Raw genomic sequence first — 18,080 nt, forward strand, 5'->3', positions numbered from 1 at the left:
CCTTTTTATACTAAGAAAATTGAAAATTTGGTTAAGTTTTGTGTTTAGGTCCACTTTATTCCTACAGTATCAAAGCTATTGCTTTCATACTTGCAACACTTATTAACTATCATAAGGGGACTGTGCAGACAAAGTTATGAAACTCTGACTGGCATTTGGACGGAATTATGGGCTCTTTATACATAGAAAATTGAAAATTTGGTTAAGTTTTGTGTTTTGGTCCACTTTACCCCTAAAGTATCATAGATATTGCTTTCATACTTGGAACACTCGCAAACTATCATAAGGGGACAGTAAAAGGACAAGTTGCATAACTCTGGTTGTCATTTTTACGGAATTATGGCCCTTTTTTTACTTTTTAACTTTGAATATATGGTTAAATTTTGTGTTTCGATCCACTTTACTTCTAAAGTATCAAGGCTATTGCTTTCTAACTTCAAATACTTTCATGCTATCATGAGGTTACTGTACCTGGCAAGTTGAATTTTACCTTGACCTTTGAATGACCTTGACTCTCAAGGTAAAATTATTACATTTTGCTAGAATTGCCATAACTTCTTTATTTATGACTAGATTTGATTTTTTTTTAAGATCATCTCACAAATGACCACCACACCCTCACACTATACCCCCCCCCCCCCCCCCCCCGTTTTTTTTAAACGGTTAAAAAACACAAATATTTTTTTATTTATTTTTATTATTTTATTTTTGAAATACCGTCCAACCATCGCACCCAAGAATCCCCCCCCCCCCTCCCCGAATTTTTATTTTTTTTGCATTTTTTTTCCAGTTTAGAAGATAATGTAATAAATGTCCACACCCCCACACACTATACACCCCTCTTCACTCCACCTCTCCCTCCTTTGTGATTTAAATTGAGAGTCCCTTCACCTTTAAAAAGAAAATAGATGAGCGGTCTGCATCCGCAAGGTGGTGCTCTTGTTTATTGTCTTATCCTCATGAAGCTTGTTTAAAGCATCTGTCTCATATGATTTAGGGACCAAGTAAGAAACTTGGTAAGGTGGGGTCAAAAACTAGTTCACAACATCAAAGAAAAGAAAACACTTTATAACAGTCTTAATGCATCATTATTGCCATATCATATAGAAAGAACATTTTCCTTAATGATGTTCTCAGCCATTTTCAAAACTGTGTCTTGTGTGCTAGAAAAATAGGGACTGGGTTAAATAGAAGAAATAGCTTGTGATCGTTTTACAGGCCTCAAAGAGTCATTTACTGCCTTATTATAGTTAAACTTTATCAAAACATTTGTGCCAATTATTTCTTATCCGACTTTGAAGCTTGGTAACACAAGTTCACTGTTTAAAAACTAGGTCACTGAGTCAAATTAAAGAAAAAGCCAGTAACACTCTACAGGCCATATTTATTGTCAATCCTCTTTTTCTAAGTAATAATATGTGTCTTAGTAAGAAAATGTGTTTGATTATATCTTTGCTGGGTTTAAAACTGGGTCATGTTTGATGGAAAGCTCGGTCAAGTGGTAAAATTAAAGGAAAAGCTTATCTAGAGGCCAACTTTAATTCACAATCTTATTGAAACTTGGTCTTAATCTTTGGTCCTTGTTTAACATTGGCAAAGCTTGAAAGTAGGTCACATGGGTTCAAAAAAAAGGTCACTATGTCAAATCTAATTAAAATCTTTATACACTTAAGCGATAAATATATTATTAAATCTTCACGAAACTTGGTCAGAACATTTTTCCTAGCAAAATCTCATTCAAGTTCAAAACTGGGTTCTGTGGGGCAAAATCTTGGTAACAATGTCAAATTAAAGATAAAGCTTGTTAACACAAGAGGCATGTTTGTGCCCAATCTTCTTGAAACTTGGTCAGAACATTTGATCCAATCATAGGGGCATGTAATGGGTAAAACAACTAAGTCAACTTATAGCAAAAAGCTTGTGACCGCTGTAAAAGTAATATTTTCTTGCTCAGAACATTTGTTGATATCTTGGCTGATTTCAACAGTTGTTTTGGGTGATTAAAAACCAAGGCGGCCAGGGTGCTGAGGAGTTTTCTTATATGGTTTAAGTGAAATATTGTGAACTCTCTGAACACTCGTTTTTTTGCCCAATCATCATGAAGCATGTTCAAAACATTTATTTTAAGGATATCTTGGCCAAATAAAATTGTTTCTGGTCTGTTGAGAAAAACATTGCTGCCTGGGCAGGGTTAGTTGTCCTTATTATCTTTCCTGAACACAGCGTTCTTATGATGAGCTTTTTTTAACGCGTTTTGTTCGTTGTTTTTCGTCGGTTATAATTTGACCTTTCATGAGGCCTTGTATGAACATTTATGTAAATGATATATTAGCCAGGTCGAACCTTGAGAACCTTGATCACGTGGGGTCAAACACTAGTTCAAATTAAAGGAAAAAGCATTTCAACACATGTATAGCCCAAATCGTAATGAAACTTGGTTTAAACACTTGTCCCCATAATACCTTAGCCAAATTCGAAACTGGTCATGTCGGATCAAAAACTAGGTAACTAGGTCAAATTAAATATTCGTGTGAACATTATAGGGGAAATGTTTATTGCCAACTCTTGATGAAACTTGTTAAGAACATTTGTCCCAGTGATATATCTAAGTAGTTTGAAAGTTGGCCACATGGGATCAAAGACTAGGCCAGGTCATTAAAGAAACAGCCTTTTTTACACTCTTGAGGCGTCTAATCTTGATAAAACTTCGTCAGAACATGGGTCTCTATGATATCTCGGCCATGTTCGAAATGGGGTAATGTAGGTAAAAAGCAGTGTAATATATTAATTTAAAAAACACACAATATAACCATTAAGTTAAAAGCTCTTCTGGCGCACATTATTTGGTTTTATGATGGACATAATTTCTTTCCAAGTAATTTGACAATTCCACCATGCTAAATCATGGAGGCCAAATAAATTGGACTTTGAGCTATGACTTTGAAAATTGACATACATGTATGTTATGTGACACACTATACAAAACGGGTACAACCTATGCAACTATATATTAAATCTACCAGAGCTTGTGAGATCAAATTACTTCCCTTGTGTTAATCAAAGCGCTGAAGGTACTAAATTTGTTTGCTGTTGTATAATCTTAGACACAACTCAGTTTTCAAAATTATGTTATTGGCGTCGCTCTGGAGAGCGGCGACTAGTATGTAATGCTTTTTTTTTCGCTTATGGGAGGAGAAGTTATTTGACGGATCAATGTATATATTTTTGTTTTAAGAATATCTTGCATAGTGGTGATTTTTTGTGTTAATTAGTGTAAATAAGTACTGCATTTGTGCCTATTACATTTATTACAACATTTATTGCCAATAATGCAAAGCTAATTGTTTTAATTAATAACTGATCTACAACTGATCGCAGGGGAAAGATCACAGGGACTAGGCGAAAAACGCGAAACTTTCTGGTTTTGTATAAAACAAAACATAATCAAAATATATTTATTTTGTGTTTTTTTCTAATTTGCTTATTTAGATGGGAATGAATGTAGTACGATATTTGACGACCTATCGCGCAAGCAAGTTTATTGGAAGGCGTGGTGGTACGAAAACGTACAATGTATTAGTTTATAAATAGACATATAATAACGATCGCTGTACACAACTTCACCAAATAGCAGTACATAAATGATGTCAGCCGGAATAGCTTAGTTGGGAGAGCGTTGGACTGAAGTTGTTTACGCAATAATCATCTAAAGGCCCCCGGTTTAATCCCGGGTTCCGGCACGAACGGAACAGTTCGGCGGCTGACAATTTTTTTAGTCAGGTTAATAAATATAATAAAGCTTTATTTTATGTAGTGATTTTAAAACCCATTTTACTACAATTGGACATTTTTATTAAAATTAATGGATGCCGCGTGGTGACAACGTTAATAAAAATTTCTTATATCACTTAAATATCTTATGAAAAAAAATACACGTGTTTTTATATTAACAAATAAATGCAAACAACATCTATTATCCATGTATTTTATGGTTGTCTATCATAGGCCCTAAGTACTATCCCTACCACATATAGAGCACGAAGCGCGACACGTATTATTGATTGTAACAATCAGTTGCCATAAATGAAGCAGCCGTTTATCAAGGAGGAGCTGTGTCCCAGCAACCCGTTTCCCTAGAGTCAAGCACTCCTCGGAGTTTTTTTTTTAAGAAACCAATGTAAATAAAATGAACTATGAAATATTTGGGGGTTACAACACAAAATCATAGATAATGGTTATTTGGGGGTTATAACACAACATCATAAATAATGGTTATTTAGGGGTTATAACACAAAATGAAAGATAATGGTTATACCAGTATCTTTTTCTATTTTGTTTAAAATAATCGCCCAATATATTAATATTTACAGTAGAAAAAAAACGTTCCATGTAACTTCATTGAGTGCCTTTTACACTGAAATTCCCGACGCCCTTTGATGCTTTGCATCAATACTTATCTTGTAGCTTTTTATATCGCAAGTTTGAAATGATCACAACCCATTCAAATGTATAAAGAGTGTGTCTTAAAACGCAGGTCGAGATGTGGGTTTTTTTCAAATCATTGATACAGCTAATCAGTGTGCACAGGTTAATCTTTTTTGACATGCATTAAAAGCCGGATCTCACTTGCTTGATTTTGCGGTGGTAAAATATTAACCAACATTAACTAGTAGGCTGGGTTTATCTGCCAGTGATTTGCTGCTAACATTAGAGTGTTTATAAATGGAAACACGTGTTTGAGCAGACAGCATTTGGTATACTGTTGAATCTGTATTTACATGTAAATCTGATTTGAGTCATTCGCTAGTTACTGGCTGAGAGAAGTTCATAACCTTTCAAGCGAGCGGTGCTTAGCATTTACAGGGAAATTTTAATTTCAAGCAGACAACAAAAACTTTTTCTGTAAGTCAATAACTATATAACTTTCAACCACCAAATTACACATACATATTGTTTGTATACTAAAGTATATGTATGCCAAATTTCATTGAAAAATATTACATACAGACTTAAATATTATGAAAATAATCATTTTTGTTTTCTGCTGTTTACACACCTGTGTACAACTGAAAAGTAGACATTTTGTGAGTTTGTGGCCCTTTTATACTGCTTCTCTGGCCCCGTTTTCCCTGAAAGCAGCCAATATGTACAGATTTCAATGATAAACACTAGACTGGCCAACGTTGTCTTACTACAAGTTGTTAAATACACTCTATGTACTGTATCAGTGAGAACAGGTAGATGCGGTGATTAAAGCAGACGCTTTTAGCATTATCGTCTGCTAAAGTTTACTGGAGTTATTCACACAGGCAGTCACGGGTTACGGTTCCTGCCGTACCGAAGCCCATACTGATCCATACTGATTGGCAAAATTGCGTCTGCATTATTTGTGAGCTTCGCTCAGATCAAGGCATAATTCATCGCATTTGAATTACGCCCCTGCTACGTTTTGCTACGTACTTTATTCTATATGGTGGAAACAACATCACGGAGGGTAAGCACATTGAAGCACGTAGTTGACATGAACGAGAGACCAGTCGATTACACATATTGATATTAATCCATGTGGCAGAATCAACGGTTCTAAAATCGTTGACAAAATTTCACATATATGAAGCGTAACAGTGCAGTACACGAGGAATGTTTAAACAAGAACACAGGCTTATTAAATAGGGTAATAATGTATTTCATATAGCCATAAGCAGCTTAAAAATCTGTCTTTCATACACTTGTTGAAGTTCTTAAAAAAAAGTTTTATAAAGTCATTTTAAAAAGCACCACTGTTCACATACATTTACGTTTCATTTGAACCCCACACAGTCACGTGATCCCGCTTCCTGAAATCGCTACAATAGCATGAACTTCGCAATTCTCATTTATTTTCACGACTGTAAAGCTTAGCTGTGCTTTGTTCCGCATTGCTACCTTTCACCTTTGATACGGTATGATATCATGAATGCGATCTTATTATAGATGTCACAGATCTAAACTCCGTGTATTAAAGTGGCCTTTTCACAGATTTTGGAATATTTGGAAGTTTTTCATTAAATGCTTTATATTGATAAATGTAAACATTGGATCTTAAAAGCTCCAGTAAAAAAATCAATAATAAAATTGAAAAAAAGGAAGAAAAAGTAGCCGGCTCGAACCAGTGACCCCCGGAGTCCTGGAGTTAGTCTGAAGTTAAAACGCATTAACCCTCTCGGCTATTCCGCCGGGTATACACAGTTTAAGTATTTTATACATTATATAAGCAATCTTCGTAGTTTCGTAAATTTAAACGACAACAACTCTCCAAATTTTCCAATCGTTTCGCGTTGCAACGCTTTATAATATTTAGGTTTCAAATCGTCAAAAGATACATATAATGGCTATATTGGACTATGGTAAATGTTCAGAAATACTGTTTCCTCACAAATATCATAACTAAAACGAAAATTTACGAATCTGAATTAACTTTTTTCAATTTTGTCAATTTACCAAACCGTGAAAAGATCTCTTTAATTACAAATATGATTGGAATAATACTTTGGTTATTTCATAATAGTCTATTCTTATAGTCAAATATATTATGTATTTTTTATCGTTTATTATGTTGATCGTCGTGTGATTGCAAAATTGCTTTTGGCGATCAAGACAAAAAAAAATATTGAAGAACATTCCTGAGCTATAAGCTAGTTTTCGACCCACTGGAATCTCTGAAGTTAATTTTAGCAACGTGTGTACATTTTCCAGATAGAACATAAGCACACTGATTACACCAGCACTTTGTGAAATGTCGATATGTATGTTTTATTTATAGTTTGTAATGCAAAAATGCCATAATACTGTCAAAATATGCACATATTTGGACGGAATTACGTTATATCAACCACGTTTACTATAAATTTTAAATCAGGATAAAAAACAGAAAAACGAATACAAAGTTTTACATGCATTTACTAAAATTAATAGTAGTTTCTGAGCCAAAGGCTTGCATTAAATGTGTCTTGTTCTGATAAAACTGGGCATAATACATGTGCGAAAAGTGTCGTCCCAAATTAGCCTGTGCACTCCGCACCGGCTAATCAGGGACGACACTTTCCGCCTTAAGTTGATTTTCGGTAAGGAGGGACTTCCTTGAAACTAAAAATACCATTAAAGCGGAAAGTGTCGTCCCTGATTAGCCTGTGCGGACTGCACAGGCTAATCTGGGACGACACTTTACGCACATGAATTAAGCCCAGTTTTCTCAGAACAAGACACAAATCATTTGTCAGTAACCGTTAGTTTAAGCTTGGTTTGCACTTTGTTTGACAACAAAAATAACTGACGTTCAGAACACAAAAACATCAAAACAATCACAAGACCATCGAAAAACCACCATTATATCGTTCCATATCGTCTTGATGATATAATTGGCATATTAAACATAATGCCATATGTGGGATGCATCTCCGTTCTGGCTGACATTGTTTAAGGGTGTTTTTCATTGTTCTTTTGTTCGTGTATCTATATTTTTTATCAATATTTTATATGTTTGTCTTCCTTTACTGAGATGCTTAACACATATTCGAAGATCCAGCAATACTAAATAACTGCATACGTTTGTTATTCATCCATTTCTCGGAGATAATGAGTGCAGTTTGGTATTTTTTTTACCTCGATCTATCTTCGAGGTCTGAAAAATAACAGTAATATAACATTTATACGTATGACTTGTTAAGACTTACATTATTACATAATCAATCTAACACAAAGGTCGGTGTATTTGCGGAATCAACGTTTTATCAGCTCGCAATAAAACGGGAATGCACTCATTTTATATTTGCCTCTTTGTTCAACAAATTTTTCGTTCTTTATCAAAAGTTTCTGAAATAAATTTTGTGTTCATTACAAAAGAGTGTTTTGAATCAATTTTTTATTAATTATTCTATATAACACTTTTGATTGTTTTGTGACGCCGCTCAACGCGTTGATACACAGGATTAAAATATTTTGGGGCTTCTTGTCTGGTCACTATTTTCTCATTGGGCCCTCCGTGAAGTTGTCTATTTCTTTAATATTAGTTTAATTAAGGATTGTTATAAACAGTTTTTTTGTAGATTTTTTTCTGTCAAGCTTACAATCCATGCCAGATGAAGTGAAATTGAAAGTTTTCCAAAGAAGAAACATTTTCCATAAATAAGATGAAGACACCATTTGAGATAACGTTTATTCAATCAGTTATGCAAACAAACTCGTATTTGAGTGATCGAAAGTGGTTATACATTGGCATTAAGTGACAAATTTCAGCTTAAATTTAGACGACGGTCGTGGATTGTACGTCATCGCCAAACTATGTTTAGCTTGTCTATTATAATTCTTGTCTAGATTCAGCATTTATAATGCAGTCTTAGCAGTCAATGAAAACGATGAGATTTTTTTGGGGTTAAGTCGGTTCTGAAACGAATTATGGTCCGAATTCCTGTATTGCATCAATAAGGAACGTCATTTATCAATATTGTCACTGTTTGAGTAGGGCTCTAGAATTATCCTTAATTAAATTGAACATCAAATACCATACATTAGGAATACTACGGATCCACAAAAATACCATTGTTCTCGGCAATGTTCCTCTTCGGACAATGGCCAATCGGATCGGGTCAGATATTTAAGTAGTTGACATTGGATAGTTTTATTTACTATCCAAGCCTTCGAAATTGCGAGCCCAGGTACATCCGGTCAAGCTATAGGGGATTTCATCTTTGACTAGACGTGATATCTCCGCCAAATCTTGAACGAATTAAGCCAAATTATTTATGCAGTACATAATCCAATATCGGACACTTTGTGCAACATATGTTGATTCTTTGTTATTTTATAGCACATTTAAAAAGGATAACACCGTTTGTATATCTCTGTAAACATCTGTTTATTGAATTTGCCATTTTGTCAACAAACAACTACGTACACGCGTTCACGAAATCTACGACAGTATAAACAACAATAAACAACATGGACAACCCTTCTGTGTTCTTATTAAACATGTCTTTAAAATAAACACGATTGTAACTCATGTAATATTAATTAAAAGTATTAAATGATGAATTTGTTTTAGAAAGACAATCAAAGGCATGGTTTGTTTTCAAAGCAAACGAAATGGCGGATGGGCAGTTTGCTCCCAGTTTGAACAAATTATAAAGGACTTTTTCACTGTGATCTAGACCTTAATGATGTAAAATCACATCATCTCAAGTGCTTTGAATCAACTTATACATTATTTACATGTATGTGTTTAGATATTGGAATCATTTTATAAACATCTCATGCGGATTTTCGTTGTCTTTCCAAGTGAAACTTTTTCTGCAAAAATCAATGTTATTCTCAGTTGATAGCTCACATTGGCACGAATAGCTCATGAAGTGCTAGTGTGGTCTCTATGTCAGTCTTCGACAGTAGTCAACTTTTAGCTCGTTACCTGTCTCGAGGCCGAGGTATAATCTGTCTCACGTCCGTTCAAAAACTAAGTGAACAGGTCCAATATCAGCAAAAGATTGTTACCACCATAAAGATCACAAATTTGACTCAATCGAATAAAACTTGGTTAGAACTTTTCTCTTACAAATATATTTGGATCTGGGAAAAGTGCGTCTGAAACTATGTTAACTACCGGATCAAATCTCAGGAAAAAACCTTTAACTACATAAGAAGAAACATTTGTGACTCAGTGTAAGTGAAACCTGGTCGGAAAGATTGTCTCGACAATTAAAGTTGTATGTAATGATTGTTAAGTGAAACTTAATCAGAATGATTGTCAAGTGAAACATAGTCGGAATGATTGTCAAGGGAAACTTGGTTGGAATAATGGTCAAGTGAAACTTGATCGGAATGATTGTCATGTGGAATTTGGTCGGAATGATTTTCTTGTGAAACTTGGTCGGAATGATTATCGAGTGAAACTTGGTTGAAATGATTGTCAAGGGAAACTTGGTTGGAATAATGGTCAAGTGAAACTTGGTCGGAATGATTGTCATGTGAAATTTGGTCGGCATGATTGTCAAGTGAAACTTGGTCGGAATGATTGTCAAGTGAAACTTGGTTGAATGATTGTCAAGGGAAACTTGGTTGGAATAATTGTCAAGTGAAACTTGATCGGAATGATTGTCATGTTAAATTTGGTCGGAATGATTGTCTTGTTAAACTTGGTCGGAATGATTGTCAAGTGAAACTTGGTTGGAATGATTGTCAAGGGAAACTTGGTTGGAATAATTGTCATGTGAAATTTGGTCGGAATGATTGTCAAGTGAAACTTGGTCGGAATGATTGTCATGTGAAATTTGGTCGGAATGATTGTCAAGTGAAACTTGGTCGGAATGATTGTCAGGTGAAATTTGGTTGGAATGATTGTCAAGGGAAACTTGGTCGGAATTATTGTCAAGGGTGACATGGTCGGAATGATTGTCATGTGAAACTTGGTCGGAATGATTGTCTTGTGAAACTTGGTCAAAATGATTGTCAAGTGAAACTCGGTCGGAATGATTTTCAAGTGAAACTTGGTTGGAATGATTGTCAGTTAAACGTGGTCGGAATGAGTGTCAAGTGAACTTTGGTCGGAATGATTTTCAAGTGAAATTTGGTCGGAATGATTGTCAAGTTAAACTTGGTCGGAATGATTGTCTTGACAATATATGAGCCGAGTTCAAATTCGGATCACGCGCGTCAAAATAAACGAATAGAAAACGACCATCGAACAACTTTAGAAGCCTAAAGTTTGACACTCTATTGATGTACATGTAATATAGTAAGAATATTTATCTTAATAATATATAGAACGAGTTTGAGGATCACGTGCGTCAAATAGAAATATAAAACCATTGTTTCCAAACATTAATGCCTCTGTATGTAACTTACATTTGTATATAGAATATTTATTTTGACAATATCTAGGCCAAGCTCGAATCTGCGTCACGTGTGCCCAAAATGTGGCCAAAAGGTATATTCAAAGCTTAATGTACAAAAAACCAGACCGAGTTGATTGTATGCATTTTGTATTTTAAAATGTTTTATTTTAGATTTTTTATCAATATTAAATAATTAATCGAATGCATAGTTTTAATATTTTATTTGTCATTTCATATAATCAACATACCAATAAATTATAACAACAAAACAATTAAAACACGTGACAAAACCTATTAACTATTTTATATGAATGTTATATAACGATGCACCAATGTAGACTTGTATTGCACATTTAATTATAGCAGAAAACATCAAATGAAAACACACACAGGCACATTCTTGTAGACATATACGTGCAACACGGTAGAAGGTGCTGCTCATTAGGGAATAAAGTGGAAGCAAGCAATAGTTGATGGAGAGTTGCTAATTATTTGATTACGGATTAAACTCAAGGTTTTCGACAGGTTAGCCTTGTTTGACAAATATCTTTTTCTAACATATCCATATCTGTCCGAATAAAATCATAGCTTTCATAGCGATGGAAACCGAAAAAGAAATGCGTGCATCACACAGTAACATGAAACTAGATTTATCGACACATTTCGCTAAGCATATAAACTAACAACAAGAAAAGAACATACACTGACTTCCGCCACCAAATTATGAACCATTCTTTGCGATAACTATGAACGTCCCCGTACATAACCTACAGACGATATTATGCTTTATTAGACAATAATGTTCAGACGTGTCGAGAATTCAATATGTCGTAGGAATCCATTGTATAAGTCTGAATATGTCCTTTGGACGACCGATAAATAAACACACATATAAAACATTAAATCCGAAAATAAATTGTCTATACGTATAGAACAAAACACTTGAGTTCAAATGAGGTGATGCAAAACTGACATAAAAAATATTTCAACATGTTAACAGTATTGACGCCAGCACTGCAGTTAAATAACAGATTATGTCGTCGTTTTTTTTGTAAGTGACGGAAACAACACATTGCGGATTTTCAAAAAAAAATTACACTCAATAAGTTTGCTTGTAATAAAGATTCGTTTAGATTGGGAACGCTGTCCCATTTTCAAAGAAAGGTTCCTTCTACTTTCGGTTTTCCGTCCGGGTCACGGGCCACTGGGAATAAACATGGCGTAGAGAGAGTTTTTGTTGATCTCGCACTCACAGCCTACCCGCGTGGTCTGATCGTATATCTCCCAGTCATCTAGGATTACTTGCTCGCCCTTGAAGATCATCAGTCGACACATGCCCGCCCGCTTCCGCAGCATCTTCACAGGTCGGGTCATAGTCTTGCAACGCCCGTGCGCTGAAATGCGCAGCATAAGGTAAGTTAACACATTTATGCCTAGTGGACTATCCCATTCTTCTAAATTGGATCAATTTATTTTTAAAAATAGGGATGTCTAGCATATTTATTTATATATTTAGAATATTTCTTACATAAATTTCTTTAAGCAAACAGCGCAGACCCTGATGAGACGCCGCATGATGCGGCGTCTCATCTGGGTCTTCGCTGTTTGCTATGGCCTTTTCTCTAGACGCTATGCATAAATGGGTTAAAAGATCCCGGGTACGGAAAATATACTAAAATGTACCCCGAAGTATGACCGGGTGCCTTATAGTATGTTTCCCATACCCGGGGTATGGAAGTATATCTACAAGTTCCCGGGGTACGTTCAAGTAATACCTGAGCATCAAATGATCATAACTAAATTCACGTTTACGAGAATAATACACACTGGTTATCGTTTTTCTCCTGTGAAATCTTTGTTGCCAATGTACAAAAACTTGCGAATAAAATATGTACGGTACCAACAATTTAACATAAAGAAATATTTATTTATTTATTTATTAAATAAATAAATAATTTATTTATTTATTTATTTATTTATTTATTTATTTATTTATTTATTTATTTATTTATTTATTTATTTATTTATTTATTTTATTAATTGATTATTTATTTATTTATTTATTTATTTATAACAATACAGAAGAGATCAGGTTGTTTAGTTTTTGATTGGCAACGAAATATAAGACTCAAAATTATTCAAGGCAACGTTGATCTCTCAATCGAATATTTAGAATATGAATGGGCTTCCTCACAACACAATTATAGTTCAGGTATGCGTTTACTTAAAATAAATCATTTCGCGATATCAAGACTGCGTTTACCGGTCATCGACTTGATCCTTATTATCAGCCATTGGTGGAAGTTGATAATCTTAAGAGTCGCGGTATGCAAAAATGGGTCTTATGAATATGCGGACAGCCTGTGCATTCGCTAATTGCATCACGAAACCTTGCGTGACTTTATAGCGGACATAATAGCCCCTGATAAGACTGTGCTAATGCATATGGGACAAGGCTGGGGTCAACTGTAATACTACAGGGACGTCTTTCATTAAGTAAGGGAATATAAATACAAGATGTTTTTCGGCGTAACTTTTTAACTTAGATCTATATTCAAAGAAATGATTGGACACCGAATGAATAACTAAGAATGCTGCTGTGGCTCATTTAAAATTATAAGGATGCAGCACCGCAATTTGAACTTACTTGCTGCGAAATTTCTTAGCGATATGACACAATTACAGCCCCACTAAGAAAACTTGCGAGGAGTAGAGAAATGCGAAATAAACGCTTATCACTTTTTACTGATATAAATGGAAAGTGAGCGTCAGTTAAAAAATAAACAAAAGTAATAATGAGTATACAACAGCCATCTTGACTATCACGTGATTACCGCTCTGGATCAACCCGTTTGAAAATCAGTTTTTCAACGTTATCGCGTTTGCTCAGGCGAAATTAGAACAATCTTGAATCAAGAAATATATTTGGCGTATGCAATAACTATCATGCACATTCAGCGTGCAAATTTAGTTTAAACATGCATTCGTTATCCAATGTTTGTTATTAAAACACTTCATTAAATCTTTAAAAAAAATACGAACAGTGTTCAATAAAAATAATTCTATAGGGGTATACGTTGTAAAAAAGCCTTCTCGATTCTTAATGTGTCTTAAACACCAATATATGAATATTTTTGTGTTAATTCTATTAAAAATATCAAAATTAACGAGACTTCAGCGTGATCGTAACGTTTCACGTTATTATAGATGATATTAAAAACGCCCTCGTATAATACTTTGCTTAAGACCGGTGGACCTACAATTTCAATTTGCTCTGCACATAGTATGTGTGTTTTATGTGTGGATAAATTATACAATAAAAAACATAAGTTTTTGAGAAATAAATCACATAAAAAATATATATTTTACGTACTGGAAGGGAAACAAATTATATGCAACAAAGCAATTTCCAATATTAAAGCATAATATTAGCCTAATCCTGAGAAAACTGGTCTAAATGCATGAGCGTAAATTGTCATCCAAGATTAGCCTGTGAAACCCGCACAGACTATTTAATGGACGAAACTTAACGCTTTCACTTGGTTGTCGGTAAGAAGACATTAAATTTAAACGGAAAATATCATAAACACGTTATAACTGCACAGGCTAATCTGTGACGACACTTTACGCACATGCATTAAGCCCCATTTACCCAAAAGAAGACTCATATGAGTTACTTACCGGTTCCCTTTACAGTAAAGCAGTCGCAGTCGGAGCTGTCGCACTCCACCTCGCTGATCACGCGCGGGAACCTGTCCTCCGCGAACTGCGTCGTGAGTGCGCATGCGCTGCACATGTGCAGAAACCCGTCTGCCGTGCTTGCGCCCCGGGGATGACAGTACGAAGATACGGAGCCTGTAGGTGTAAATAAAATATAGAACGTTGAGAAATAATATGTTTTTAATATGTAAACTTATCCGAATTATATTATTTAATGTATTGTATGTAATATGTATCTTAAAGGAACTAAAATGAAAAGGCTTATTTCTCATTACTATGAAATGATACTGATAAAAACATGCGTTTCATAAACGATTTTTATACAAATTCATACTCTGTTATTTTAAGACAATACCTCTAATTTGAAATAGATCTGTGCGTCAATTGTGATGGTGAAAGATATAGTGGTAATACATGTACATATCATGTATTTACAAAAAAAAGAAACCGGTTGATATTTTAAATTTAACAATTATTAAAATGGTTATTATAATTTTCATTATCATGATAATTTAAAATCATATAATTATATATCAATGCACGACACAAGTCTATAGGCAAAACACTATACAAAACAAATTCGGTACATAATTGTTTTGCCTATTGAAGTGAAATACTTTGAAATTATAGACAGGTTGCAAAGTTGCATTAAGAGGAATACAAAATTTGATGGAACTCACCGTCTGCATTTCGTTTGTGTCGTCCTAAACCCCGTCTCTGTAGGTACATGACAATGTCGCTGAACTCGTTTTCTAATCCCAGAAGAAGTTTCAACTGGTATTGTGTTATGTTAAGTTTCTGTAACATTCTATCCACATATTCCGGATTGTGTATTTTGCCGACACGCATTCTCGCCTTTTCGTGTTTGGAACTTTTATCGAATACATATTTCCTTGTAGATTCATACCAATCTTTGAATACTTTGATGTCTCTGTCAAGACTCGTGGCGTTTCTTTGCTCCGGACTGGTCTGGAACGCCTAGCAAATACATTTGGAATGATACAACGTTTTTTTTAAATTGATGTAAAAACAAAAACTCTCTATCACCTATTTAAGCAAATATCAACTTACAATTATAATATTACAAAAGTAAATGCAAACATCGTATTATTCAATTTTATTTTCCAGCACGTGTCTTCAAAACGCATGCTGCGATCTCGAACTTTTCAGATGCGAAAGGTTCTATCCTTATTCTCCGTGATATTTCACACGAATTATTTTATACCTGTTATTTATGCTTGAACTGTTTATGCAAGATTTTGAATCGTTCCTAGGGCAAATACATTCGAAACGCAAACATTCCGGGTTCAACAATTGTATCGGCGTACATGTATATATGTTTGTTCCCTCATTGTATTTATTGACAATTCGTATACTTATAGAGCAATTAAAATACACGAATAGTTACGAAGAAAGCGATTATTAGATAATCTCTGCTTGGCTTTTTGATATCAAATGCTCTTTCAGGAATTATTCACGTTTAAGGCTGATATACAATGAGCTTTGAGAAGAGGACAAAAATGTTAAAACAGATGGACATTAATTTCATTTCAAATTTGTGAGTATTGAACGAGTTATCTTAGCTACGCGTTTAAATTTTCGGAATGTATTATCTTTTTCAAGCTCGACTGTATTAGCAAATTAAAGTTTTCATCGGCAAAAGGTTCGAAACAATGGCTACTAATTAATATTTAGTTTAATACCAAATTATGCTTATTATATCGTAATTGTACAAGTATTTTAACAAGTGTTGGGTAAGTTTTACAAAGTGCTGTTCTATTCGAGCTTAAGTCGCAAACGCGGCCCGATGTCTATTGCACAAGCTTGAACGGTCGATTATTAGTTGCATACATTGTCAACTTCAATTGAAGCCGCGGTCAAATTTTTGTTGCAGCCGACGTCCCATCTCTGTTGAAACATCGGTCGTCTGTCGGTTTCTCGACCGGCGTTGTGCCTTTTCAGCCGCTGTCACATTACTGTTGAATCCGCGGTACCATTACTTATTGCAACTGGGTTCCCATGTTTACTATTACTCGGCTCCATTCTTATTACAGCCTCGAGCATATTGTAAACAAATCCACGCGTGCAAAATATGCCTTGGTGGATCTATTTCTATAAAATGTTAAACAAAATATGCCTAGGCGGATCTATTTCTATAAAATGTTAAACAAAATATGCCTAGGCGGATCTATTTCTATAAAATGTTAAACAAAATATGCCTTGGCGGATCTATTTCTATAAAACGTTAAACAAAATATACCTTGGCAGAGCTAATCGTATTGCGTGCGTTGTTTATTCCATCTTGTGCGTTTTTGACCGTACTCGCATCATGAACACCAACCAAAGCCTGGTAAAGCCCTTTCATCAATTCCTCCTCCAATAATATCCGGCGACTACTCGCCTCCCTTTTTTTAGGGCAGTTGATCGGCACGGAATTCAAGATGGCAGCAATGGGGATACTTCCGGGAACATATCCACTTCCGGCAGCCATTCCAACCAAGCCAAACGCTGGTTGTTGGTAAATAGACTGCGGGGAAGGAGTACTTCTCGGAGTAGTGATCCGGTTTGGAAGGGTCGGAAAAGGATAAGTCGTCGGGATTGGAAACGGGAACTTTGTCGTCGGCGGCGAAACTACGGTGTCTTGTTGCAAAATAAAGCGTTTCTTGCGTCGTAGTACCACACCTGAAAGTACATTGACAACATTTTGTAAAAATGAAACATCTGCGCAATTGGAAACGTTGATCGTACAAATAGTTTTGTTTATTTATTATTTTATCAAAACTTTTTTTTATTGTTTTCGAAAATTATCTGGATTGTGTAAAAGTTATGTTGACGACGTTTTGTTATACTTTTAGACATGAAAATTCATAATAATAAACATTTTATTGGTTAATAAACTTACTAATAAATTAAAACGTTTAGCAAGATATAGCAAATAAAAAAATACATTCAAAATAATATATACGTGTTTTTAACACAAGCAGACATAGCTGCAAATTTACCTACCGTTTACAAATGTAAATTCCATGAACATAAATGCGATGAATATAATAGTCTTGATAAACATCTTGTCTTAATTTGCTTTAAAATTGTTGCTCTATAATAATAAATATTTCAATGATCTGTAAAATGTCTCTTGGCTTTTGATACAATAATGTTTCAATGCAAAAGTCCTTCAACAACTGTTTCGGATTTCCGTTAGAAATATAACGTCGTCGCGTAAAGATCGAACTAGTCTCAAGGAGGGAACATGTTTCTACTTCAAGTAGACCGTTGATTGCACATAAATACACACGTGGATTATACCGCCGCCCAATCGACATCGGCCCTAACGCGGAAATGTTCACAGTGTTATCTGTTTGTTAGGTTGTCGAATGCAATCCTTCCACCAACACATCTATGTTGGCAAGGGCGCTGTCTCTGCGGTCATCAGACTTAACCAGAAGTTAATAATTGAAATGTTACGTAAAATGAATAAACATGCAGATATTTTATGAA

General features: G+C 34.8%; 1 protein-coding gene across 1 annotated transcript; it reads right to left on the reverse strand.

Annotated features, from left to right (window-relative positions):
* Window positions 1–11,066: 11,066 nt before the first annotated feature.
* Window positions 11,067–17,875, reverse strand: LOC127841770 (uncharacterized). The gene is made up of 5 exons (XM_052370823.1): window positions 17,589–17,875; window positions 16,843–17,264; window positions 15,263–15,560; window positions 14,544–14,717; window positions 11,067–12,256 (listed from the first exon to the last, which is right to left on the reverse strand). Exons 1-5 carry the CDS (start codon window positions 17,647–17,649, stop codon window positions 12,057–12,059), a joined length of 1,155 nt encoding a protein of 384 aa, XP_052226783.1. The 5' UTR covers window positions 17,650–17,875; the 3' UTR covers window positions 11,067–12,056.
* Between the last annotated feature and the right edge of the window lie 205 nt (window positions 17,876–18,080).

Source organism: Dreissena polymorpha, chromosome 8, assembly GCF_020536995.1.
Source record: "Dreissena polymorpha isolate Duluth1 chromosome 8, UMN_Dpol_1.0, whole genome shotgun sequence".
Classification (NCBI taxonomy): domain Eukaryota; kingdom Metazoa; phylum Mollusca; class Bivalvia; order Myida; family Dreissenidae; genus Dreissena; species Dreissena polymorpha.